At 37.2% G+C, this 27,637-nt stretch overlaps 2 protein-coding genes across 5 annotated transcripts in view; one reads left to right on the top strand and one right to left on the bottom strand.

The window, feature by feature from the left end:
• KIAA0825 (KIAA0825 ortholog) overlaps positions 1 to 13,152 on the bottom strand; it is a 255,955-nt gene extending 242,803 nt beyond the window's left edge. The window contains exon 1 of the mRNA XM_087761458.1: positions 13,076 to 13,152. The gene's annotated coding sequence lies outside the window, so the exon portion shown is untranslated. The remainder of the gene's footprint in view (positions 1 to 13,075) is intronic.
• The window catches only part of SLF1 (SMC5/6 complex localization factor 1), a 44,675-nt gene continuing 29,214 nt past the window's right edge, over positions 12,177 to 27,637 (top strand). Inside the window, exons 1-7 of one of the 4 annotated variants that reach the window (XM_087761460.1) lie at positions 12,177 to 13,035; positions 13,805 to 13,918; positions 14,071 to 14,146; positions 16,474 to 16,717; positions 18,892 to 19,054; positions 24,356 to 24,487; positions 25,940 to 25,993. In XM_087761460.1, coding sequence (XP_087617586.1) covers positions 13,805 to 13,918; positions 14,071 to 14,146; positions 16,474 to 16,717; positions 18,892 to 19,054; positions 24,356 to 24,487; positions 25,940 to 25,993 — 783 coding nt within the window. In that variant the 5' untranslated portion in view covers positions 12,177 to 13,035. Of the gene's footprint in view, positions 13,036 to 13,157; positions 13,292 to 13,804; positions 13,919 to 14,070; positions 14,147 to 16,457; positions 16,718 to 18,891; positions 19,055 to 24,355; positions 24,488 to 25,939; positions 25,994 to 27,637 lie in introns of those variants that run through there. The other 3 variants (XM_087761459.1, XM_087761462.1, XM_087761461.1) reach the window with 3 other exon arrangements.

Genomic DNA, 27,637 nt, shown 5'->3' on the forward strand with positions numbered 1-27,637 from the left:
AGTTACAGTGAAAAGAACTTCCTTCTTCTCAAGGATCTCTTAAATGATACTCTCATACTTCAGCCTGAAGGTCCTTAACATAGGGCAACTAAGAGTCCTGAGGCTCATGAAAGAAACACCTCATACCTCATGCTGAAGTTCATTTACCTCTATACTGTTATTCTGTATTTGCCATGGAAATGCCATGCGAGTATGATTCAAGAATACTCATGGAGAACTCTAATACATTCTATCATCTCTTCTGCAAAGATGCTGTGTCAAGAATACTATTTCAAAATATGATAGAGGCAACAGTGTTAAAAGACGGGAGAGGGAATCATAACAAAATGCATTCACAAAGAGGAGAATAAATCTTTCTTTGGAACAAGACCGGGCCATAAATTACTGTGTAAAAAGGAAAGACAATCAGCTGGTTTGTGATGCAGAAAAGGGTTCCTCCTTCCTATCGTCTTAAACAACTACTGTAAAGATATTATATTAAATTCTCCAGTTATTTCTTACATAATTACAAGACACAAATGAGTTGTGCAACCAGCCAAGAAGTGGAACTACAGTGTAAATAATGTGCACTACTTGCCTATCACATGAAATACATCTTTTGTTTCAGAACAAAACTGGACTGAAAAGTAAAGATCTAATTTTTTTTTGAAGGAAGACTACGTTTCAAGTTTCTAGAGAGAAAGAGAGGGGGACATCACAGACTAAAAACAAAAAAGGAGTAAAAACTTTTTTCTAGGGTCACATTAACATTTTAGCAAATTTCTTCTTCCTTACATTAATTTTATAGCATTTTACAACTTTTTTGAAGTTAAAAATTAATAAACCATATAAAATTCAAGCCAGAAACTTATAATACAATCAAATTTTTAAGGTTCAATCTATATATTTTTTAACTGCCTAAAACTGAATATAGTAACAACTTTACCACAATAGCCTTCAGAAGCATGAGTTGTGACCAAATCTATTTTTATACAAGAGTTCTACAGTGAACTTTAGGGTTTCAACTCTATTCTATTAATCTGTAAGAGAAATTATGCTTGTTGTGACCCAGCCAACAGCAGGTGGTCCCAACCCAAGATTCCCTTCACTGGTACACCACCAGGAAACAGTGTGGAGGATGTTACAAGCACAAACAAAACATCCAGTGAGAAAAGTAGTCAATGGTATGTACTCTGAATGATGAAGAAAGAGTTCAGCAATAGAAAAGGGAGTGAGCATTTATTGAAATGACATATTTTTCCTAGATAAGCTGGTCATCAGTGACATTACAATATCCTGCCTCATGCTAATTTTTGGAGCTGAACATTATTCAGAAATTAAGCTTGTTCCAAGTAAGAGAATCAAAGGTTTATTGCTTTGCAAGTGTATATCATGGAATGGCATTGAACAAATAATTTTATTTTTAATATCACGGCAGACTGGAATGATTGTTCCATTTTTTTCTTCTATCACAGTGTGCACGAGGGATAAGTTTATTATAGGAAAAGAATCAAGTGGGCTGTATTCCTCACCACCCCTATATCTGCATTACCTGACATAACTCACGTGCTCCTAGTCAAATGGCATGATAAGAATTAAAAACATTGTAGAGCCTACAATTCCTACTTCAAATAATCCACTTCTTTATCTGTACTACTGGATGATATAGCTCCCTAAACCACTTCTTCTTGGAATGACTACAAGTTTTTATTCAACTTAGATGTTTGTACTATTATGCACTAATAGCAACACAATAAAAGGAGTGAACAGAGATAGATTGATTGTACTGAGAAAAGAGATTCAGATAACTTGAGAGATAGGCCACATTTTCTGACCCTTTCTCCACGGGGTGAAGCGAGGTTACCAGGGTTTTCTGTATATTACAGAACAGACTGTATTTCACTCCAAATGTAACAAACATTAGGGACTGTTGCACCTAAGCAAATGCTGCAAATTACAATATGCGTTTCAAAACCAGTGCTCTAAATTAGCTTCTACAATAACCATGTAAGTTCTTACTACAAAGAGATACCTTATTCAGACTTCTTACAAAATTACACTAATCCGAAGTTAATACCTATCCATTTCTTAATAGTTAAAAGAGCTAGTCATTTTTATAGCTGTTGTAAAGAGGTAAGAATTTATAAAATGGTTAATCTGTACAAAGCTTGCTTAGAATTTTTAAAAACTCTTAAATTTAAATGTAGCATCTCCTACATTTTCTTCAATCATGAAAAATTCATATGTATTCTTGATTAGTACCAATAAGCACTTTCCTATAAACATCACAGGTCTCATCTAACCACCCAGTTAGAACTTTTAAAGCAGTTAAGAGTTTATAGCAAGTCAATTTCAGAACATATCAATGTACAATTTACATAAATACATACCTTCAGTCAATATGTTCTCTCTGTAACGGAAATATTCCTGTTTTCAGTTTTAAGGGACTATGCATAACATTCAGTTAATAGTCCATCAGTGATGCTACATAAAAAGAAGGTAGTAAAATTACTAATAGGTAGTATTTCAGGAACTAACACTTTCACAGATAAAAATCCTAACTGCTTAAGTATTACATAAAATTGCTCATACAGTAAGACAGTATGCCTCTTAATTCCAACTGGTAAATAATAGTCCAAGTTCAAAATGTTAAAAAAAGTTTTAATTTCAGGAGTCTCCATTTCTGTTGATACTTATCATACAAACCACGGTGCTACGTAACACTTCATTTCGTTGTTCCAAAGATATAAAAGCAATGGACAGGAGATATGTACAGGATGGGAAATTAGAAGGCCACAGAATCTCCCAAAATAGCCTATGGCAGCTATAAGAAATGCTTTGACAAGGTCCACATAGCTCAGCTGTTTCATTGAGAATAATCTACCTTACAGTCACCCACTTGTAGAACAAGCAACTTCAGAAACAGACAAGGTGGAAGTTTGAGATGAACATTCAATATATAAATGGGGCTTATAAGAAAGATGGAGAGAGAGTTTTTACCAAGGCCTGTAGTGACAGGACAAGGGGCAAGGGGTTTAAACTGAAAGAAGGTAGGTTTAGATGGGACATAAGGAAGAAATTCTGTACTATGAGGGTGGTGAGGCACTGGAACAGGTTGCCCAGAGAAGGTGTGGATGGCCCATCCCTGGAAACATTCAAGGGGAGGTTGGATGGGGCTTTGAGCAACCTGGTCTAGTGAAAGGTGTCCCTGCCCATGGCAGGGGGTTGGACTAGGTGGTCTGTAAAGGTCCCTTCTAACCCAAACTATTCTGTGACTGTATAATTCTATGATTGTATTAAAAGAACTAAAGATTGACTGCTGCATCCAGTAGTGGTTGTGGATACTAACATAATTAATCCAATCAGGCAGCTAAAAACTAGCTCGGCAAAAAATATCCTATCATCCTGTAGCATCCACTTACCCTGTGTAAGCCTGTTTATCCCCATTTACCAGGCAGCTGTATAAGCACGGATGGTAGCATGGGGTAGGTGACTGCAGCGAGTGGCTGGTGGAGGCCTGCCCACTTGGCAGCAGTGGCAGTATACACTAGATTAAATTGACAGAACTATGATGAAAATGATAGATTGCCTGCATTAGACTTACAGACCTTGAGAAATCATCTCTACAGAGGAATTGAAAGTATTGTGTTTACACATGCATGCTAACATACCTGAATAGGAAGTTCCACTATGTTTAACGCGAACACAATGGGAAAGCATATGTAAGAAATAACAGGAAGAATCCTGTTCACCTGCTTTTGTTTCACAATATTTTAAGTAATTAAAGATAGTTTTATAACGCTTTCTACATGTATTAAACTCTTGTTTTATTCAGTACTATTTCTTAAAAAGAAAGTGGTTCTTTATGTAGAAAAGAATTGGGAACTCGTAGCACTTTGCAGGGTTTTAGCTGAAGTACCCCACGACTAAAGTTCCTGTAACTCAGAAGTTCTGTAAGAGAATCAGCAAAGACAAGAGCAAAGGAAGTTTAAAAGAACCGCATGTAAGTTTGACAATGGGATAGCCCCTGTTCTTTGACCAATACTTTCACATCTGTATTTTAAATTAAGAACAAAGCCAACAAAGCCTGTACTTTTCCCACTGCTTTTATTACTTTTCTGAAAACAGAGGCTATGCAAAAAAACTGTATGAAAAATGACAGTAAGGTTGTAACTCCAGCCCACAAAAGCCAAGAAATTTAAAGTTAGTCTGACATTCAATCCTTAAATCATGCAATTCTGCTTCTTTTTTAAAAAGCAACAATGCAAGTTAATGACAAGTTGTCAGCCCTAACTTTGAGTTGCCTGAAGTTTGTCATTTGGTGTTTGTGTCACAACCTTAATGTTATTTAAATGTAGTTTTTAGTATCTATTATTTAAAAAGGTCTACTTTACGACAGCAAAAACCTTTGATGGAATAAACCTCAAAGTACACTGTAGTGCTGGTATGCCACTTCATTAGAAGTAGTGCATAAAACATACGCTGTTGACAAATCTAATTCATTAAAGGTGAGGTAGATGCACTTTAAAACAACTGGATGGCATCATTATCTACAGTTCCTTTTATAAATTATTCTTCTTTTCCCTTTTGACTGAACTTGTCAGTGTTCCCTTTTCAGACTGTGAATGTTTTTGCCTTAAAATTCAATACCTTCAACATGTTTGGACAAGTTAAGTAAGTAGCGTATTTGCTAAAACTGAAAATGTAAGCAGAAACATTCATACTGATTATTTCACCTATATTAACTAATGAGAAATAAAATTAAGCAACAATGTATAAGAGTTTCAGCTTTATCAAACATAAAATTTAAAAATTAAGAGGAGAGGAAATTACAAAGTACAACAGAGTAACATTCTGGCAGCATTTTGCATTGCTATTCAGACGACTTGGATTTGATATTGAATTGAATTCTGCAAGAGAGAAGAAGATCAGGCACATCACAGAGCTGACAGCTGACGTATTTAGTTATAAAAGGAAGAATTGCTAACTATATTACTCAGATTTTTGGTGATTTTCCTATACCAATATTCGTATAGGAACTAAAGGCTATAGAAGGGTTCATAAAAAAAGTTAAGCTGGTATTTGAAGCATGGCCCATCAGAGTGGTGAATTCCTTGAGCAGCCTTCCAATAGATAAAACAGATATAACTAGTCAAAAACTGATCAAACTCCATCTTAGAATATTGTTGCCTGTGAGAACATGTAAATTTTTCTCCTCAGCCCAGAAAGAACAAAGTCCTTCTATCACTGTGGTCTTTAAAACGCAAATCACAGTGCAGGAGCTTCACTGAATCAACTGAAAAATAAAGTGAAAAAGAATGCTTTTGAGGACTAAATATAAGACAAGTTATGGTTAAATTCCACTAATAACATATTCAGCAAAATTCTAAACTACACTGTATACAGGGAAACTGGAAAAAAAATCCAGGATTCTTAATCAAGGATTCTTTCTGTAACATATTTTTCCTTTTAATTCCATATAAAGTGACCTAAATCTATCAATTTAAAAAGAAAAACCAACCAAACCAGAAATTTTTGCACAGAATGCATAATCATACCTCAATATGTCAATACTCTGTACAAATATTTTGTAATGAATTAGCTGAATTAGCAAAGAATTTTGCCTTTTTCAAGAAAAGCCCATGTATAGCACATAATACCATCCTATATATTTCTATACAGACACATGTACACATACACATTTTTAACTAGATGCAGTGTCTCAGATTAATTCTATGTTGTCTCTTGCAGAGACAAGCTCAATCCAATATAACACCCTGAAAATTTAAGAGGTGGACATTTTGCTTAAAAAAAATGGCATATGAGTAACTTAAATATGGAAACACCTCCCTATATAATTCACCGAAGCCTATTTTATGCCTCCACAGATTGCAGCAAATCAGTTTCTGCAAGAAACTCTAAATGTTTAAACTAAAAACTGACAGATTAATTTACCACATTTCAATCAGCATCTACCATTTACCTTAGAAGACTTACATCACGTATGTCCAATATGCTACACATGCAATTCTCCTCATTAGCCTCTCCATTAATCCTCATCCTGCTCTTTTTTCGTTTTGTTCCCTCTCCTGCCATATTGTCTTTACAATCCCGTGAGTGGAACAGTCATCTTTGTTTAAGCCTTCCGCCACCAAAACATGGGAAGAGTTAGCTGCAGATGGACAAGAGTACAGTGGTATCTCCACTCGAGGAGACACATCTCAAAGGCCACTTGTCTCCAGAACCCCTTAGTGAAGAACTGAATTTTGAATTAAGACTCAAAATCATTCCACTTACAACATTCTTATTACTGAGAAGATCCATATCCTATTGACTGCTGGTACTAGCAACTCTTCCTGTAAAGTCATTTCTTAGATTCTGTGAAAGGGGCTTCTGTTTACCTCTAAACAACAGGGAAGTAGGACTTTGGGTACCTAAATTCTACTCTGGTCTGCCAAATAAATCTTTGAGGATGCTGCTGGGAGCGAGGAGGCAGAAAAAGGAAAGAAACAGGGCTGGCATCCTTAGAGAGTTTACGCTTATATAGAAGAGCCCATAATGCCTTCCCAAAGGAAGCTTTCATTCTCCCCAACATTTCCCAAAAAGATGCTCTGTTCCCAGTCAGGGATTTCAGTCCTGCTCTTACTTCAGCCCTTACTGATGATCGTTATGAGCAATAATGTTGCTAACCACACAGCCCTTCTGTCAATACTGGCACTCCAGATGGGAGAAACCGCTGACAGCAAAAACCTTCTACACTAATAAATGTCATTGCTTCATTGGAAAAGTGGAAGAAAAGAGGGAGAGACCTTATCTATGTCATTGCTTCAAAAGAAGTCTTTTATTCTTCTGTGCATAAGGGACTGCCGAAGAACTACTTCTGCAAAACGTCTAGCCGTTTTTTCTGCAATCCTTAGATTATTGTCAGGAAGCTATTTGGAGAACCTCACCAATTCTCATAAAGCTCCTGGGACTACAGATCACAAAAGAACACTGCTGTTTCTTTCCTTGAGGGAACATTTCCCTCATAGCATAGAGTGGTATCTCTGGACAGAGGAATGACTTTTATGTCTTACATCTGGGTATGCCAAAGCCAGGTAGAATCACACAGTAATGTTCGCAATAACAAAACTCCACTTCTGTTAACTCCCAAGTCCGCAAGTGTGATGGGAAACAATTCATCATTAAGCAAAACTTCTTGTTCATCCAAATGAATTCTTCACAAGACTCAGTAAAAAAAATAAAAATTATGGATGTTCAGCTTATTTTGCACTGAAACAGACCTCAAAGCCTATCTGAAGAGAAACCCACTTCCGTATGGCAATAGGTTACTACATTAATATGATCTATTTTTTGCTATTACTCTGACAGTTAATTTTGGATTTATTCTTTGGTAAATGCTGTCTGCTTTTTGAGTCTAGTAGACAATGATTTCTGATAAAAAAACACACCAATGAGCACATTATTTTAGTACTGAATGCTTCTACTACGATCTTCAAGAGACACTGAAGAAACACTGATATCCCAGGGTAAGCTGCCTTCAGCAGTGACCTGGAATTCTTAGGGATGGATGACAAAGTTGTAAGAATACAACAGTTATCTGCAATATCTGCTGATGACAGGAGTTTCACCTTAATGGACAATTAAACAGTTACAAGGAACCGCTACTCTGTTAACCTCACCTTAAGTACCACATCTATGTCCGATACTTGTATGTCACAATTTTATATAATCTTCCAGTTACATATTGATAAAGTATATAGATAGAACTGTAACATGCTCTAGGGTGTTTTGATACTAGCTTGCTCTTGTTGTACCTTCATTATCTTCCGTGTTAAAATTCAAGCCACACTTTCTCCTTTTAGTATGTTTCTTTTCTCCTTCCATCCACAACCATCTACACCTTTTGCCTACCCTCTGTACTGACCTCAAGTATAGTGAGCAGCAGAGAAGGTAAAAAGTGTACATGCAACATGTTATCCCACTGGTTACATCACGTCTAACTTGATTTTCTAATGCCTGTGAGCCAGGGTTCATGTTTATCTGCATTGTGAGGTATCAATCATGCTGTTGGCAGTTGCCTAATAAGAAATAAAACTGAGGGAAGAAAGGGATTATTGCAGAGAAGAAACCATTCTGGAATATTCCAAGTATATGCATTGCTATTTAGCAACATAAAATTATTTTTAAAAAAATCATAATTTCTGCTACTATTACACACATTCACCATTCTGACTGCAGTTACTTAGGGAAGAATAATACAAAAAAGATAAAAAAACGCATTTTGAAACACACTAAAAAAAAATCAACACAATCAGAATGAGCTTATGTGGATTCTCAAAAAAAAAAAAGATGAAGGGACTTTGATGAAGGAAAATATGCTGATCACATCAGAATGCATCTCCTATGTTGGAGAAAATATTAGAAGGTCAGCGGGGGAATTAGGTCAATTAAGTATTCCAGGCAGGTATAGCAGATTTAGGTCAGGGCATGAGAACAGTAATATGATTAAGAAAGAAGGTCCAAGCAGCCAGGGACTAACTCATGTCAGGCAAAGAAAAGAAACTTGAACTTTACGTGATAGGAAAGGTAAGTATTAAATGCAAAATGAAACCATTCCACTACCCATAATTTAAAAGAAAAAACAAACAAACAAAACCTTATTCCAAGTCATGAGTGACTGAAAGTGCACTAATGAAATGCAGCTCACTAATTCATTAATGAGAGAGCTAGTACAGATAAAGTATATAGCTTGGCATCATTTACAGAGGAGTTATTGAACAAGTTGCTGAACACCGTTCTGTGCTCTCTACGTTTGTCCCTCAACACTGATTCATTGACGTACATTAGCAGAATGTGAGTTGGCAGAAGGGCAGGTGAATGCAAGGAGACAAGAAGATAGGCTGAGCTTACAATGACCGGAAAAAGAAATGCTTTATATAAGAAAAATGGTTACACAGAAGAAACACAAATGATACCTCCTGAAAAGACCATAAAGAAGATGATTTTAAATATATGTACAAAGTTATGATAACTGAGAGTTTACATAATCAGTAAGGCTTGAAGAAAAGCAACAATTTTCACAATGCTTGTTCCGCCATTCCTATATTCATCAGCTCATGAAAGAAACTACAGGTATGTTTATAGAAGAACAATTATTACAAAGAAGCTATTCTAGCTTCTGTGGATTTCTACTATGTTTTTATTATTTCCAATTCTTGTAATCCCTTATCACTATAGAATAAAATGTAAATTCCTTCACTGTTTTGACAAAGCCAGACTCAGTGCGTCATACTGAAGATAGACTTACAAAATGGACTTAAAACAGGGCACAAAGTTAGATTTTTCTCCACATGAAGGCAGTGTGGAGACACTTCATACTGTTTTAGTTTTTATGACTGACTTTTCAGTGTAGCTTCTGGCGTTTTTTTACAAAGCTGTGATTATTAAATGTTTGAGCAAAATTTGCCTATGGCATTGTGATTTTTGTTTTGTCAGATGATACTGCTTAAACAAGTATACACACGTTATGTTCAGGCAACATTAGAAAAAAGCTCTAACGAATAATTTTTTAAACTCTGAAATTGTTAATCAGTCAACTGATAAACTTCTTTGCATGATGGAAAATATTTTAAGCACACAATGCAAAAAACTTTCCACTAGATGAAAAAATCTGTCGGATCATATTTCACAATGGAAAAGATGTTTATGCATGGATTGTATCACAATTACTGCAAGATATTACATATTGTTTTCCACATAGGAAGTCAAAAGGCTAGTGAGGGACAAAAAACACGAAAAGAAACCCCAAACCCTAAGTTGCAAAGTTAAGGATAAAGTGTTGAAGGCTTGCAGAAAGAGGTTGTGAGATTTAAGGACAAGGTTCAATAGTGATCACATTGATCATGGCTACACTAACAAGGCCTGGAGAAAGCTAACTGCACATATTATGTGAAGTAAAATAGCTATCTATGGGAAAATGTAAAAAGTGACAATTCGAGGCAGAAGACATGGTAGTAACGCAATTATGTGTAGAACATAAAGGAACAAAAAGTATAAGGTATAAAAGTAGAACAGTGAAATGAAAACACAATTTATCTTTTTTTTGTCTCTCTAGGAAATAAAATTAAGAAAGAAGCAGTTACAGAAGTCTGAAAGAGATGGGCACCTGAAACACTAAGTAAACTCTTTTTGTGAAAGAGTAAAAGGAATACTCATTTCTTGGATCTTGGCTTCTTAAAGAACTGAGGACATGGGAGCTGCACAGCCATTCTTAATAGTCCTTAAAAAGCAATTAGAATTTTGTAAGTAAAATACCGTTTGTGTGGCAATGAAAATCACTTCTGAATTTTTACAAAAGATGCTGCATATACTGTAGAAGAGAAAGTGTAAAAGTGGATATCCATATAAAACCCAGAGACAAACAGCTTAAATATAGTTTATAATACTGAGCAACTGAATCATATATTTGACAAACACATTAAAAGAACAAAGAAACCTAGAGGTACTGAAAAATACGCCAGTTAGAAAGACTGCTCCCTAGACCTATGAGACCTAATATTAACCCTTGCAAGTAAGAAAAAACATAACAAAATAAGAGATATCTACCTACTATAATGAGATCACAGGAATGGAAAAGAAGAAAATATTTTAGGCTTATTATGAAAAAATAATAGAGGGAAAGGATAAGTGAAATCCAAACTTATCAGACATCACTAAAATGAAGGTAAACACATGTTCTCAATTTCTTAAAGCTACACTTCGGTAACAGTGTATTTTAAAGTGAAAATAGACATGAAATATTTGAAGTCTCAGTTATTTTGATTCCACATATTTGATTCCACATATTTTTGTGGGGGAAAAAAAACCACACTAGCGAATATTTAATTCTCACAGGTAACAAATAGTCTTCATATAAGTATGCAACTTCTTCACCAGTAACTAGTTTATAGTATTGTGTGCTGAAATTCACGGTACTGTATGGTGAAGACTTCTCCAGCCTGTTAAGAGCCTTGTGGCACAAAACTGCTATTAGTTACTAGTTAAGTAATGGTTAGTAGTTAGTAGTTAGTAAGAATTAAATTGTTAGCTTTAAAAGATATTAATCCAAACATTATTTATTTCAGTTTTATCAGAGTAAATAAACCCAGAATTATTTATTCATATGAACTGTGTTCCTAGTTTTTAAATAAGATAAATTTTGACTATCAAATAAAAAAAATATTTAGGGACAACAGATTAAGCGTAGTCTAAACTTTAGATTACATTTTATAAACCAAGCACAGGTTTTTGATTTTCTGCACTCCAGTTACAAGAATGAAAATACCTTTACAGTGCTGACAACCCAACAGTGAAGGTATAAAGGTGCAACAGGTACAAAATAGAACATGCAACTGATCTTCATTGTCAATCAAGAAATGCAAGCAATAAATACAGTCATTTAACTCTGAATATTCAAGTAGATGTTTAAAGATTTTACAGTGCCACTTATATCAAAAACTAATGACAAAGGTTGATGCTTACTTCTTCATGTTCGCATACAAAAATATATCTGCAATGTCAAGGAAAGGGAAGATGGGAAAACTTCAGTAAGCATTAAAGGTACCAGAATACTTTATAAACAGCAACACAAGACCCATCTGAGGCCCGGAAGAACTATTTTTCCATTTTGATATTTGGGAAATTCAGACAGATTTAAAACAAAGAGTCCAATGCACTGCTAGATTTTAGATGTCTGAAGCTATGTGGTTTTGGTTTTCTTTCCACAGGAATATCTATGTATGCATTGCTTCTATTGATCTAAGCTGCAGTGACAAATACTCAGTGCTTGTGAAAGTTTTGCCACACATTTCTCAGTTTACAGGTCTTAAATATGAAACAGCTAACTCAATGAGTACAAAGTGACTTGTCCACTATCACATTTTTTGGATTTTATGGAAGGAGAGTGAGTCGTATTCATTTCTCTAAGGAGGCTATTTGATCATCTTTTTTTTGCTTGAATCAGGATGCAGGCCTTCTGCTCTCCAACTGTATAAAACGGAGTAAAAAAAGAAAGTGTTCTACAAAGCTGATTTTATTCATTATGAAGCACTAACAGATTTCTTGTGCACTATCCATTCAGTGCATTACGTGATACAGGAATCACGTCAAAAGTCACGTCTCAAATACAAAAGGGACCAAAATAAAGTTTCACAAACAATCATAATCTTGGCATTTCTACATTTCTAAACTCTAAGTTGAGTGCTTGAGGTAGAATCTGAATAATATTTTGACTTTTTCATGTTGCTTTGTAATTAAAAAAAAAACCAAACAACCCTGACTTCTGTAACAAATAGTCAGTACCAACTTTATCTGTGGAGCAGGAATCCCTTCACCAAAATATGTGGCTTGATTATCTGGCTGCAGCAGTATCTGGTCATCTTCCCTGAAGATCAGCCATCATGTGGCATAAGACACTCTGAAAGTTTCTCTGAGATACAGAAAAGGGTACTGAGGATCAGAAATCCCCAGTCCCTCTCCTGACTCTCACAGCCAGCCTGCTCCAGAGGGGAGACACTTCAGCCTGCATCTACACCGAACTCCCCCTGGTTCCTCTGTCAGCTTCCTCTACTCAGCGAGGTCTCTTCCGTCTTCCAGCGCGCACACACCACCCTACCTAACCGCTTTCCACTCTTTTAACTCCGCTGAGCAACAGAAATGGTGATTTTTCAGAGGCTCCGAGGCGGCGCCGGCGTATTTCCCAGCTCCCCCTCCGCCACACGCCTCCCCCCCCGCTCCCCTCGGCCTGAGAGCAGACCGCCCCTTCCCGCCCCGCGCTGAGGCGCGAAGCCCGGGCCGCTCCGGCGGGGCCTCCTCAGAGGGGCGCCGGCGCCGCCCTCCCGCCGTGGGGGCGGGCGCCCACCAGCCGCTCTGCCGCCAGGCGCCGCCGCCGCTCGGGGAAGCCTCGGAACTGCGCGACACCCGGCTGCGCCGCGGCCGCAGGGAACTCCGGGGCTCCGTGGCGGCTCGCAGCGGCCCCCAGCCCCGTCCCGCTCCGAGACAAGGCCCGGCTGCGCGGTAAGGGGAGGGGAAGGGCAGCCCCGCCGGGGCCACTTACCCGCCGGGCTCCCCCCGCGGCTCCGCGCCGACAGCCCCGACGACCGCGGAGCGTCAGTGACAACGGCCCGGAACGGCCGTGAGCCACATCCGGGGGCGGGGCGGGGGGAAGGCGGGAACGCGCCGGGGGTCGAGCGCGGGAAGCAGCGCCCGGCACGGAAGCGCCCGGCCCGGCCCGGCCCGAGGGGCGAGGAGGCGCCCGGCTGCCGCCCCCACGGTGAGCTCCGCGCGTCAGGGGGGAAGGCGGTTCGATCCCCGCAGCTCCCGCCTGGGACCGCCGGCGAGCCCGCCGCGCCTCTGTGGCACTTCGCTGCGGGGCCTCCCCTGAGGGGGGCGGCTTTCCCTCACAGCGGGCGGCCGGAGGCCCCCCGCAGCCGTCGGGGCCCGCTCGGCAACGGGGCAGAGGCTTGAACGGCGCGGCCTCCCGCCGCCAGGGGTGTGGGTTGCGCCGAGCGGCGGTGACGGCCCCGGGGGGGCTCGGCCCGTTGCAGGCCGCAGTTTGGGGTTGTCTGGCCTACCCCGTTACCGCCTTTCGGGTGTCCTGACGGTGACAGGCAGTGACAGGCTGCAGTGTGGCGTACCGCCGTCGGGTAGTGCTGATTCCTCTCGCTGTGTTTCCCCTTTTTATTAGAAAGCAAATAGGAAATACTAGTAACATCATGCAAGCAACGTTTTGTGATGTGTGTTTTGTCTGTTAATGTTTCCTTTTCGTTTGTTTTTCCTTTAACAGATGGCAGGTGGCGGCCAGAAACGGATAATCCAATTAACTGGTTTTAAAAAACAAGAGAAAAAGGCACTACTCGAATGGCTGTTCAAACTGGACTGTTTTTTTTTAGATAATAAGGTATTGTTCACTAAAGTATCTGATGGTTAGAGCAGAAACAAAAAATGTGAGCCTTAAAATATAGGACTCTGCGGTAGTTTAGACTTGTGTATAAATAGCCGAGAAAGTTAAACTGTTTCCAGTGATACAAGTGTGTTGTTTTGTTTTATTAGAAATACAGAAATTGTACACATCTTATAGCAAAAAAGCCGTGCAAGAGTGAAAAGTTCTTAGCCGCCTGTGCTGCAGGTGAGTAAAAGATTTGCTGTAAAATTTCATAGGATCATAACATAGGACTGGAAAGGACCCTTAAAAGGTTTCTAGTTACTTGTTTTCATTTCGTGAATGAACTGTCTTACGAACCCTCATTCTTCTTACTCCATTAACCTTGATTTTTAACATAGTATTATGTTCAAGTTCTGATTTACTTCTTTTGGGTTTGGATTTTTTTCCTCAATGATTTTTCTGCCATCTTCCTTTTTTTGATCTGCATCTGTTCCCAAACAGAAAGCTTTGTTTTATATTAGTTAGATCATGAAGTCATCTCCAAATGATACGGGTGCTTAAAAATGGCTCGCTTGAAAAGGGGGCAGAGAGAGTATGGACACCTGTAGTCAGCATGCATTTTTGACACCAAATTCACACACAGCATTCACTGGTAAAGGTCACTGTCTGTACGTTCCTGTTTATGCAGCAAGAGCAAGTTCCAGGCTTTTGCCATTCTGACACAAGCCTCTGGTCTTTCCTCTTGGTTTTTCTTTTACCTACAGCTTGATGCTGAAATCCCATACATAAGCAACTAAAATGATTTTAGAATGAGACTACCTGGAAGGATTTTATGATGAGTTTAGAAAATCTTGTGGATTTATGAGATTTCATAATACTGATCTGTTAACTGGTTAAACATGATCTTTATTTTCCCTATATCGTATTGTACCAGTGTTAAAGCAATTTTTAGGATGGATAATCTTAAATTTAAGAGGTAGCAGACAGAAATAACTAAACATAGATTCGGCTTTAAAGGTATAAGTAAATTTCTTTGTGTCGTATTTGTACTTACATACCATATTAGCATGCATTTTCAATCATCTGTCGCTGCTAGAATTTAGTGGGGGGGTATATATATATGGGTGATTCCTTGTACTAATGTAAAATTCTGATTACACTCAGTCAATTAATCAAAAAGGAAGGAGACCAAAAGTTTCCATGAGGGAAACAATATTAAAATGCAGAGATTTGTGGCATAGCACTTAATTTTAAGTATTATAAACCTTTGAGTTCATGTTTTTGTACTTTTTGGGATTTAAAACATCTGGAGATGTTTTCTTGAACCGAGTGGAAATTATATGTGTAGTGTCTGCATGGCAATGCAAAACTCTGTCATGTTTCTATACTTGCAAATCTTCCCCAGTACCATATAGTACTTTTTACTCGTGGAAGAGGTGCTATTTTTGCATAATCATTGCTCTTGCCTTTGATGGCAGAGAGTGTTCATTCCTACTGCAGTTTTTCCCAAGGAAGTGTAAAAGAACATGTTTAAACCCATTTAGAATTCCCTAGAGGTGAACAGAAGTACTAACAAGGATGCCAGTCTTCACGGACTTCCTAGCTGACAGAAGTTTTGAGGTGGAAAGTTTGAAATGAAAGTGATTTTAACATACAGGTTGTGCACAGCATACCTTTTCCAGTCGTAAGTCTACTAGTACCTATGCTAGGTTATGTAGAAGTACCATCTGTGCTCCTGCACTGAGACATTTTGCCAGTCAACCCTGCTGTTCTGTGAAACCAATTAGGTTCACACAATTCAAGTCAATTTCTCTTACAGTATCTTCTGTAGGTAGTGTTTCAATACAGGAGCAGGGTACTAACCACGGCTCTTGACCTGAACCTGTAAGAAGAGAGAGACAGAGAAAAAGGGGAAGATCATTACATACAGTATCAAAAGCATACATGCGGAAGATGAAAGAGGAGAGGCGGAGGAGGTGGAGCCAAGGGATGAGAGAAAAGCATGTGAAAAGAAGAAAGGGGAAAGACAAAAGTCTAAAACCGTATCCCCCTAATATTGATATTCACTACACTCACAGTGCAAGTAATATTAAGAAGATATAAAAGAAACAGCTTACATGCTAAAACCTTCATTCCTCTTTTTAATCATTGGTGGTAAAATATTTCTTCAATTTACTACATTTTAGTACATTTCTAAAAGTGTCAAATGATATTAAAAATAAAGGGTTAAGCAAGGTTCTGTGGAAGTCATAAGAACAAGATCTGGGAGGCTGAAAAATTCCATTTGCAGATTTTTGAGGAGATAGACGTTTTATCTCTGAAGGGGAAAAAGGTACTTCATCGTTAAAAGAAAACAAAACGATCATTTTCAGTGGCATTGTGAGATATCCGATTTTAAAGTGTGAAGAGGAGAACTCTTGGAGTAGGAAGAAGTTTTTAAAATGGTACTTAAAATTCCAGCTTTTATTTGCACAAGAAAGGTTGAAGTTAATTTTATATTAGATCTTCAGTTGATTGCCATTTGTCTGCACAAAAAATCTTTTGTGGTTGACAGTTCATTTGCTTTTTAGGAAAGTGGATACTAACTAAGGAGTACATAATTAATAGTGCCGAAAGTGGCAGATGGCTTGATGAAACAACGTACGAATGGGGATATGAAATTGAAAAAGACACCCATTATTCACCTCAAATGCAATCTGCACCTAAAAGATGGCGCAAAGAACTGACACACTGTAGTGCTCCAGGGGCCTTCCACAGATGGAAAGTTGTCCTCCTTGTTAAGGAAGGTGATAAACAAATGGCGTCTATTAGAAGGTAGGAGGATATGTCTTAAAGCTTAAATAATGAACAATGGGACACTTATTGTATGGTTGAACACATTTTTGTTCTTCCATCCCATTTAATTTGGTCCATAGCAACCTCCAACTCTTCAAACTGAATTGTTTTCATTAATACACTTCCATACTTTTTAATAATAAAATTACTTTAACACCACTGCTTTTCTTGCTTTCTTTTAGTATAGTGCCAAAAATAACACGCATTCTCATGTATTTGCATCTTATGTAAACTGCTTACAGAAACTTTCTTCATGAGGCAAGATGCATAGGCTTATGTTTTTTATGAGTAATTGTTTATTTTGTGTGGATGTTACATTCAAATCATAGCTGGAACAGGATACGTTATTTCACCTGGGTGGGTGACCTGAGCCAGCTGTGAACTGTGTGTTATGGATCCAGGCCACACTGTGACTGATCTGATCGGTTTTTGTGTCACACCTATGCAACAGCTTCTTGTAGTTCCGAAGACCTAATTTGTACTGTAACAGCTGTTTCTGATACGGTGTAAGTACAGATAGTTCAGAAGGGAAAGGACAAATGTATGAAGGAAAAGCAAAGAAAATAACTGAAATGCCAGAATTCTGGGACTATGTTTCCATTCCGTTCCCCCCCCCCCCCTTTGGATTCTGTGGTTTAAATACTACATTGAATTGCAAACAATATATTCATTACTGTTTGCTTCTGGTACAGTAAAAGCAACCATCCCTTGATGCTGTTTTAGCGTTTTACGTTCATTGCAGGAGCAGATACTGTCCTACTCTCCCCTGTTGAAATCCCAGTTAGTTAGGAGTACTTCTCAGGTCTGGGCGTGCCACAGATGCACAGGCAAGAAGGCAAGGCCAGTTTGTCAGGTTGATGATGGTATGGGGCAGCATGCTGCATTGCAGAATGCCTGTCTGTCTGCAGTTCCTAAAGACAAAGTGAGGTGTAGCTGAAGTTACCATCTTCTGATTTTGCCAACTGAAGACATTCTAAGTATGCTATTTTCTTGGCTGAGCGGAAGAGTTTACTATGTGCTGTCTTGCAGAAAGATGCACTCATCCTGCTACACTTGTGAAAAATGCTGTTTCTTTTTCCATAAAAACTGTTTATGCAGATCTTCATGCTAACACTATTGAAATGCTGTCTTGCACAACTCTCTGCAGTAGAAATAACCTTTAACGGAACTACATCAGCAAGACAGGAACCTAACAGGCAATTTGTGGAAGGAATCTCTTTTTCCAGGCTGTTTCCCATACACCAACATGGGGTTCCTTTTAGTCAGAAAACACTGAAAGGTAGATAGTACTTGCTGGAGACAAAAAAGGTCTTCAGTTATAAAGTCCACTGTAGCTTTGGGGAAAGATTGGTTTTCCTCTAATATTCACAACACTGTACCTTTTTTCCCCCTTCTATGCTTTTCCTGCCTTTAGTGCCTAGCTGTTGGATGGGTAAGTGTGTGAGACCAGCATAATTTTCTTTTTACATACCTGGATTATGAAAAATAAAACATATATCCAGCATGTCAAGAGACTTATTTCTTCCACCATTTTTTTTGACTGGTATCTTTTCTAAAAGATAGGAATAGTTGCAGCAGTGCGACTCTGGAACTTGCCCCTGGGGAAACTCTTACATGTAATGGTGTCCCAAAGACAAACAAATCTGGTTTTTGTGTATGATATTGGACAGTACCAAATGCTGTAAATGACTCCAAAATGAAGAAAAAAGTGTATTTGCATTCTGAAAATATCATGTTACAGTTGAGAAAAGCAATGTTCCATTTTTGGTAAACCACTTAATTTATTGTAAAACTTAATTGAAAGACCATCATCATTGTGGGGGATATAATGCAATAAATTATAGCTGCTGTCACCAAATTTATCTTTGAAAAAATGCACAGGTAAAGCTTTCTATCAGATATGCAGGGGTGTACATCGATTTTAATTAATAGTGTTAAATTGTGAAGAGAAGAATATCTTGTTAAGTGGGTTCTTTCCTTTTCTGAAGGCTATTAAGCACCGTTTTATCCTCCTAATGAAGGTTGGGCAGTGTCATACATCTAGAACCCTTATTCTTCTGCACTTGCATGCTTGTAGTTTGTGGATGATAAAGTAGCTTTAGGTGGTATTAATACAATGCAGTAAACACATCTTTCCAAATATGTTTATTTAGAGTTCTGCAAGCTGGAAAGGCAACCATATGTTCATCTCAAAATGCAGAGCACAATATAACTCATATATTCATCAATAATAAAATTTTTCCTATGCAAAACAAAAAATGTCTCTCTGAAGCTCGATGCTACCCTTTGCAGTATCTAGGAGATTACCTTTTTGAGGTAAGTAAATTAAGAAACGTATCTAAAATTAGTTTTTCATTGTCGTTGTTAGCAATTTATGTCAGGTTTACTGATTACTGTAAATAATTCAGCATTAATAACAGGGAAATATGATCAGCCTGAATGTTTTGTGATTTGATTAAAGGTAATACAACTTGCTGATTCTGGGACTGCTTATCCAAGAGAAGAGAAGGCTTATGAATGTATATAAATACCTGAAGGGAGAGTGCAAAGAAGGCAGAGCCAGGCTGTTTTCAGTGGTGCCCTGTGACAGGGCAAGAGGTGATGGGCAAACAGAAGCACAGGAGGTTCTATCTGAAAGTCAGAAAACACTTTTTTTTTTTTTTTTTTACTGGGAGACTGATGGAGCACTGGAACAGGTTGCCCAAAGGGGCTGTGGAGTCTCCATCCTTGAAGACATTCAAGAGCCACCCGTGCATGGTCCTGGGCCACTGGCTCTAGGTGGACCTCCTTGGGCCAAGGGTTTGGACCAGATGTCTTCCAGACATCTCTTCCAACTTCACGCATTCTGTGATTCTGTAATAGAAAAATTGTCTTTTAAAAGCAGTGTTTTGTTTCAGACCAGAAGAAATAACACCAAGGAAGCACACATTATTTGTTCTTCCTCTTCATGTTCTTCCTTGGCTCCTGCTTTGTGCTACTATTATTGGAAAAATTAATTAGACTTCAGGAGGAAGTTATAGTGTACGTGATCATCAACTAAACAGTTGTTCAAAAAATACCAAGGAAAAAAGTATTATTTTTAATTTATATTTTCTTTATTTGGTAAGGATTTCAGATGTGTGTGTGTATCTATCTGTCTATCTATGTATATGAATATACATATTTTTTACTGGGTTTGGCAGACACCATTAAGCTGTATTAATAGTATCTTCGTGCTTCAGGATCCATGTAATAACTTCTTTTGTCAGCTGACCTCAATTATTCTACCTTTTTTTCATAATGTTATAGATAGACTATGGTAAAATAGTCTCTAGATTATTTTGTTAAAATTCAGATTCTTACCTCAAAATCAGTTTGCTAGCTGTCCTTCATGGCTGGGAAGAACTGGTGGTTGCAATGTGAATTTTGTAAGGGGGCTGTACACTAGGCAGAGGAAATTCAATCAGACTACTTCTGTGCTGGGAATCTAATGTCAGCTAGTCACCTGTATTCCCTTTTCAATCAATGCACTGAGCTTGATGCTGCAAGAATTATAATTTCCTATAATATTTTCATGAACTGCTATCTGAGTGTACCTTTAACTCTCCATTACTGTAGAAAGATCATTCCATACTTGTAGACAGAATTAAATAAAATTAATTTAAACTAAAGGATTCTATAACCAACCAGCAACCCTATGAAAATAGATTAGCATGCCAAAAAGACTTGTTAAGAATGTCTTATATACTGACAGTTTATATACTGTAATGCTTCTCCATTTGCAGAACTCTCTTTCACGGACTCAGAAGGGACGTAATTGTCTGTGTTTCAGAAAATGTTAATGAGTCCTTACAAATCACATGATGCTCACAGCTTGGTCTCTTTCCATGTTAGAAAAGCTGTCACCATTCATTACAAAACTTCTTTCTCTTTTACTAGTCAAAAGTGTTAAATTCTTGATAATACAAGCTCTGTATTTCTTGATTGGTAGAAGAGGATTCTCCAAAGTCCCTGCAACAGCTTTCTTCTGTTAACTAAACTAGAACGTGGGACAATGCATCATCAGATCCACTAAGACGTGAGGACCTGGATGGGCCTTATTTGAAGAGAGAAGCCACACTAAAAAGTCATCATTCCAGAGAGATGGAGTTTTTTGTTGGAGGCATCCAGTGCAATATTAAATGGTTCATAGTGTTAGGTTTACCATTAAGCTCCAAAATTGGATAAGGAGTTAAATTTACAGTGATGCAAAAGAGAAATCAGAGCAAGAGGAGCAGCCTGTTTCTCTTTCACTTTTCCATCTCAGCTATGAGGGGACATGTCACTGTTCAGTGAATTTTCTTGTATGTGCGGAATTCACTAGAACTACAGTTTTTTTTTTTTTACTGTTTCCTTAGCGAGAGAGATGCTTAATGATTCATATCTGTTTGCTTACCAGATTGTTGTGGTTTAACCTCGCAGGTAGCTAAACACCACACAGCTGTTTGCTCACTCCCCCCCTCCCCAGTGGGATGGGGGAGAGAATTGGGGGGAAGTAGAATTTGTGGGTTGAGATAGAGGCAGTTTAATAGGACAGAAAAGGAAAGGAAATAATAATAATAATAATAATGATAAAAGAATATACAAAGCAAGTGATATACAAAGCAAGTGATGCACAATGCAATTGCTCACCACCCACCGACTGATGCCCATCCCATCCCCAGGCAGTGGTCCCTGCCCCCCAGCCAACTCCCCCCAGTTTATATACTGGGCATGACGCCATACAGTATGTTATAGCCCTTTGGCCCGTTTGGGTCAGCTGTCCTGGCTGTGCCCCCTCCCAGCTTCTTGTGCACCAGGCAGAGCATGGGAATCTGAAATGTCCTTGACCAGTGTAAGCACTGCTTAGCAACAACTAGAACATCAGCGTGTTATCAACATTATTCCCATCCTAAATCCAAACCACAGCACTATACCAGCTACTAGGAAGAAAACGAACTCTATCGCAGCCAAAACCAGGACACAGATGCACTACTCAGAACTTAGTGTTTTGACGTGGAACTACTCCAAGGCCTCAGAAGATTCCTTTAGTCTGGTGGTTTGTCAGACTGTAGGATGATTTTAGTCAACTGCTAATTGAAAACACCAGCTTTGCAAGCAAGTAGGAGTTAAAACTGTTTGTTACTAAGAAAACCTACTTCATTTGAAAATCCTTTGGATTCTTCAGGTCAAAGCATATACTTTGCTCTTCCTGTTTTAATGAGCAGTAAAGCTGTTAGAGAAGGGTGAGAAGAGGGTTGAAAGGTCTTAATGTTTACACCCTGACTAAAACACACATCCACATGGGATCTCAGTCTAATGCTTACTCTCTTAATGAAACTTGTTCAGGGAAACTGTTCTCTGTTGCACCTTTCAGCTAAGATAGATACTTACATTTAATAGAGGAATGAGTGTCAAGTTTTTATGGCTACCTCACCTTTTATTGATCTCTATGAGAATAAAGTGTTTCTTGCTATGCACCCTGAATTCCTCCCAGGTGTGATAACAGGTTTCTATTGTAACCAGTCCATTAACTTGCACGTATCTTTTTTTTCTTAGATTTCATTAAAGTAACTCACCTCAGAGGCCAAGAGAGCATTAGCTTTCTATTTAAATGCATTTAAAGAACTCAGAATACTGCCAAGACTCCTAGTCTCTTAAAAGGAAAAGAATAAAACATAGGCAATCAAATCACAACACTTGTCCAAATGTATTAGGCTTTATCAAAGAATGTTATGGACATACTCTTTTCTCTCCCTCCCAGAAGTACTTGGCACATAATTCATTAGAATGTTCCAACTTTGTAAATTTGTAGTCCTGCTATTTGACTGCTACTTCTAGTGAAAATAAATACCCCCCTTCCTCCCCTAAACACCCACGTATGTGTCCAGATGCTGAATTCCGTATAACAGGATTCTTTTTTTCAGTGGAACTGCACTTTCAGACTGTTCTTGCTGTGATTTTTTTCTGAACCAAGTCTTTCCTTCATCTTTATGTTTCAGTATCTATTCTTACAATCTCAACCTCATAACTCTAGTGTTAAAATACACTGTGGGATTGTTGTTAATTATTTGATCCTACAAGGTGTCAAATTTATTGGTTCAAGATATTAAAACACATGCGTGATTTTAGGGAGCTAGTCTCAAATTTAAACAGAGGCTTTAAATGCTTGGTTGGTTGCATGCTGGAATTCATAACATTTTGCTAAGATGGTGCTACAAGTTGTTTGAATATAAGTATTTTTATAAGCATATTGAAAATAATATGCAGAAAGTGCCACAAGAAGTAAAGAGTAGTTAATGCATCAGAGTTGAGTTATCGCTGGTTCATCAAAAGCTATTTAGAGCTCTTTTCAAGTTACCAAAAATACTTAACTCTTCTGTAATGTGCAACAAAGTCAGTATTTGTTTAGAAATATAGTTATGCACATGCTAAATACTTTTGGTTTGAATTATACATTTAAGGGAAAATCTGAAAACAGGATGAAACGTGCAGCGTTTGAAACTTTATCTTGAAAACTTAAAAGTATAAACTGTTCGTGGCTTGCATCTTATCATTGCATGCACGAGTGTGGTTTTTTGCCTACTGTTATTTCCTGTATTTCCTATACTTGATTCACCCATCAAATTTAGATGTTTGAATTAGAAGACAAGCTACCCCACACTGTGAGCCTTCCACATCTGCTCCCAGTAAAAAATGGGAGCTCCAAGGGGAGCACTTCACCTGTATCTGTGTTCTTAACTCATGACACTGCAGGAGGAGGCTGGTTTTGTAGTTACATGTGTATTTGCCTAAAACAAAGATGGTGTTTTATTCTTAGTCTGTCTATCTTTGACAAAAAGCATACATTAAAACTCTTACTGAAATATATTGTTCCCATCTCCTGAAATAACTTTTAAATTTTTTTTGCAGTTAATTTTTACTAACAACAATTATCTTGTGGCTAACAAAAATTTTACTAAGAAAAATTATCTTGTGGCTTCACTGAGAGTCTTTTCAGAATGAGTTGGAAACCTGTTTGAGAAATACTTCCTCATTCCTTGTGCTGAAGAAATAGCTGGAAATGATACATGGACTTGGAAAACAGATTACTTAAAAAAAAAAAAAAGAACTTTAAAATTTTAGATTACTACTTTAGTTCAGGCTTATAGGCAAGAACAGAAAAGATTTCATGGTGGTGGCCTTTATAAAATAAATGCATGGTCATAGTCAAATTGATGAAAAAATGTCTTAAAGAATCCTTACTACATTTTTGACTAATTGAAAAGGTGTGGGCTTTGGTTTTAGTTTTTGAAAAGTCCAAAGAGAAAATCCATTATGGAAATATTGTTCTTGTTTCAGCCATGGGGATTGGGTCAGAGTTAAAGTCAGTTAGGAAAATAACTGTGGGGAAGCTTGCATTGATAATTCCTGTGCTATAGCTCCCACAACATCAGTCGTTTGTTTCCAAACCACCAGCTGTTTATCTGGATCATAATGTAGACCCTTGAACAATTACATAAGTATGCATATGCACACAATGGGTTATGATAGAATATATAGAAAGGCTTAGCACATAAAAGCTGTTTTAGAGCATTAGCTTTGAAACTAAAAAAAGTGGTATTTTTTTGCTCTGCACAGAATGAAATACAAAATACTGAAGATATCCAAATGAACCATTTCCTAGCTGCACAAGAAACCAACCAAATCATGTCTAACATGCAGCTTGCTGAAATGAAAAATGCTGTTATAAAACATATGTATTTTGCTGTGGTAAGTAACAATCAGTTAATGCTTTCTTAGCAGAAAATGTAAAATGTATCTTATTAAATTTATCTTTTATTATAGTACTAAGCTAATAAACTAGATATTTTAACATCTTTTGAACATCTTTTAACCTGCAATGTTTAATAATCCCATATTTACTACATTTACCATTAGCTAAAATATAATTTAGTAATGGTAATTGGTAGGCATGGATGTACGGAAGACATGGTGGACTACTTGAAATCTTCGTGTAATACATGAGATAAGTAGTAGCTAATATTGTTCAACAAAGTGTCATTGGATTACAGTCTTTCTATGACTTTCCTGCTATCTAGCTGAATTACAGTAACACATTTTTAAAACTAACCATATCCTAGAGCAAGTATTTGTGGATTTATATCAATGGTTTTTATTACAAGTAAAAATAGAGCTAAATGCACTCCTTTGTTTTAATGTTGTCACATATCTAATACTGATAAATGTGCTTCATTGCTAATTAAAAACATTATTTCAGATCTAGAAAAAACAATTTATTACTTTGGGTTAGGATCTATTATCTCTGTAAGTTACAGTGATGCAGATGATGGTGTGTAAGTATTTTTGTAGGAGTTTGCTTACATGAAGCACTATGATTTGTCACTGCAAAATCAGGTCCTCTATGTATATTAATATAAGTTCATAGTAGCAAAAGAATTAGAATTCTTAAGTCCTTAATGTACACAAAGTTTAAACACGAGATTAACAAACATAAGACTCAGGCTGCTTAAATCTATACACCTTCAAATGCTACGTCTTTTATTGGTGGCATTTTATCAAGACCATACCCTCCAGACTTTTAACAAATAAATGTCTTTGCCTTTTCATATAGACTACATACAACAAGTGCACTTCTTACCAGATTATCTTTCCCTCAAGCTATTATGTAGTTATGTTCAGATGAAGTAATCATAATCCTAAAGACAATCTCTCCTAAAAGACTTCTTTGGTAACATGTATGAGTAAGATTGTTAACGGTAGGTCATAACTAAATATAGCAATAATAGTAGTACATTTTTGCACCTACTGCCATATCTCCACATTATAGCTAACTTGCAAGAGGAATCCAAAGTCTACATTTTGACATAGAAAAACTGAAAACAATATTTTTTAATGTGGTTAAGCGGACCAAATCTAGTAAAACTGTCCTTACATAGCAACCACATAAACAAGAAGGAGAGAATAAGAGGAAAAATGTGGAGAAAAATTGCCCATATTATTCTCCTTTTAGGTCACTAATCCTCTATTGCATAATTTTGCCACCCAAACATTAAAAAGGGAAATATAAATAGATTGTTGTGTTGAATTTTTTGCTTGAACTGTGTTTAAAAAAAGTTGCCATTTTGGTTTTTTTTTATAGAGTATTTATTGAACATGTTTATTGGTATCCAGTGTGCAGGTTGACTTTATCCTGTTTTACAGGCCATGAAGCACAGGTTTGCTCAAAAAGACCAGCTGAATAAATGCAGTCTAAAGGTAAGGATTCTCACAGAGATGGCATGTTGCATATATGGAATTTTATTATGAAGTTAGGCTTTCATTGTGAAATTAGCTGTCGAAGAAACATTTTAAAATATTTATGTTATCCAAAACTCTAATAAAATTATTGAAGAATTAAAGAGCATCATTGGAATACTGTTGAATTTTGTTCGTTCTTACAGTGCTTTCAGTACTGTCCCCTTTATTACAAAGAAATTCTTTAGTCCTGCTGGTTAAGCGAACTTTACCTGTTAACATCAGAAGAACAGAAGCAAAGATGTCCTAATATGATTTAGAGCATCTTAATTATTCAAGCACTGTATTTATGCAGTACCAAGAAAGAGTAAGTATACGTAACTTCTTGCAGTGCTCACATGTTTTTGCTAGTAGGGACAAACATTAGCTGAAGTGTCACTGTAGAAAGAATGAGCAGTTGTTCTTACAGCATAAGCCTTAAACATCATCATGCAGGTTTCAGAGTGTACTGAAGCACAGATTGCAAGTAGAATACATTATGTTTTCCAGTCCTGATTTTATAATTACTTTGACTTAATTTCTCTTTTTAGGCTATTTAGTTAATTTCTCATTTTTCTTCCCATTAGGCCAAATATAGGCCATAAATCAGGTACAGGTCAGGAACAGGTTTTATTAAGTCTTTGTTATATCTTAAGTAAATAAATACTTCCAAATTTTCCCTTTTCTATCTGTAATACTAAGAATAAATCTTTAAATAATGTTGAAACATTACCTCTTAGTACTTAAAAAGCATTATACATAGTAGCTATGAGCTACTGTACTTTATATGTCAACTTGTGCTATTTAAAAGTTAAAATGGGAAACACTTAGCTTCCTGTATTTCTTGGTAGCTGAAGATTTGGTATCTTCATGAGCCGTACTACATAAATAGTTACTTGATATATAAATGAGGTCCCAGTCTGAGAAATGAGCTCTCAGGCTTCACAGAAGTCTATTTTTATTTGATTTCTTTCTATTGACACATTAAGGAAGGGAGGAGAAAAATATTTTTAAAACACAAGCACTAAAATGCCTTTGTCCAACACTACCATTAGTGGGCAAAATGCTCTGTGCATTTCTGTTACTGAACAGATTTGCATTGAAATTTAATGTTAATGCTTAGTTTATTGAGTTTATGGGGAAAAAAATTAGCTTTCTTAACACATGTAAGCTGAAATTATTATTCTGTACTCTTAATATAATTTTTTGTTTAGAAATTTTAAGCCTAATTCTAATACTTCCCTTGTGCATGACCTGCTACTGTCTTTTACTGCTTTGTGGAATATCCATTACTAGCCTTTGCAACTGATATGGGACTTCTATAGGCAGTATATTTATGGCTTTTAAAAACAGCTCCAATAAACATTTCCAATAATACTAGTGAAGTAAAATAAAACCTATGGACTAAATTAACAGATTAGAACTACATTCTATATTCATTCATCTCAGTTTGCATCTTCTAGGAAGACTTAACTCAGCGAAGTGTTATCTATCTTCTTCCTTAAAATATCTATTTCTCTTTTGTCAGCTTCTCTTCCATGTTACACTATAAAAACCACAACTTATTGTCTGCGGGCCTTCATGTTTCATCTGTTTCTGCTCAAAGTTTTAATGGTTGTACCAGCA

The sequence above is a fragment of the Nipponia nippon genome, unplaced genomic scaffold (assembly GCF_047370975.1).
Source record: "Nipponia nippon isolate SJK-2023a ecotype South Korea unplaced genomic scaffold, ASM4737097v1 scaffold_24, whole genome shotgun sequence".
Classification (NCBI taxonomy): domain Eukaryota; kingdom Metazoa; phylum Chordata; class Aves; order Pelecaniformes; family Threskiornithidae; genus Nipponia; species Nipponia nippon.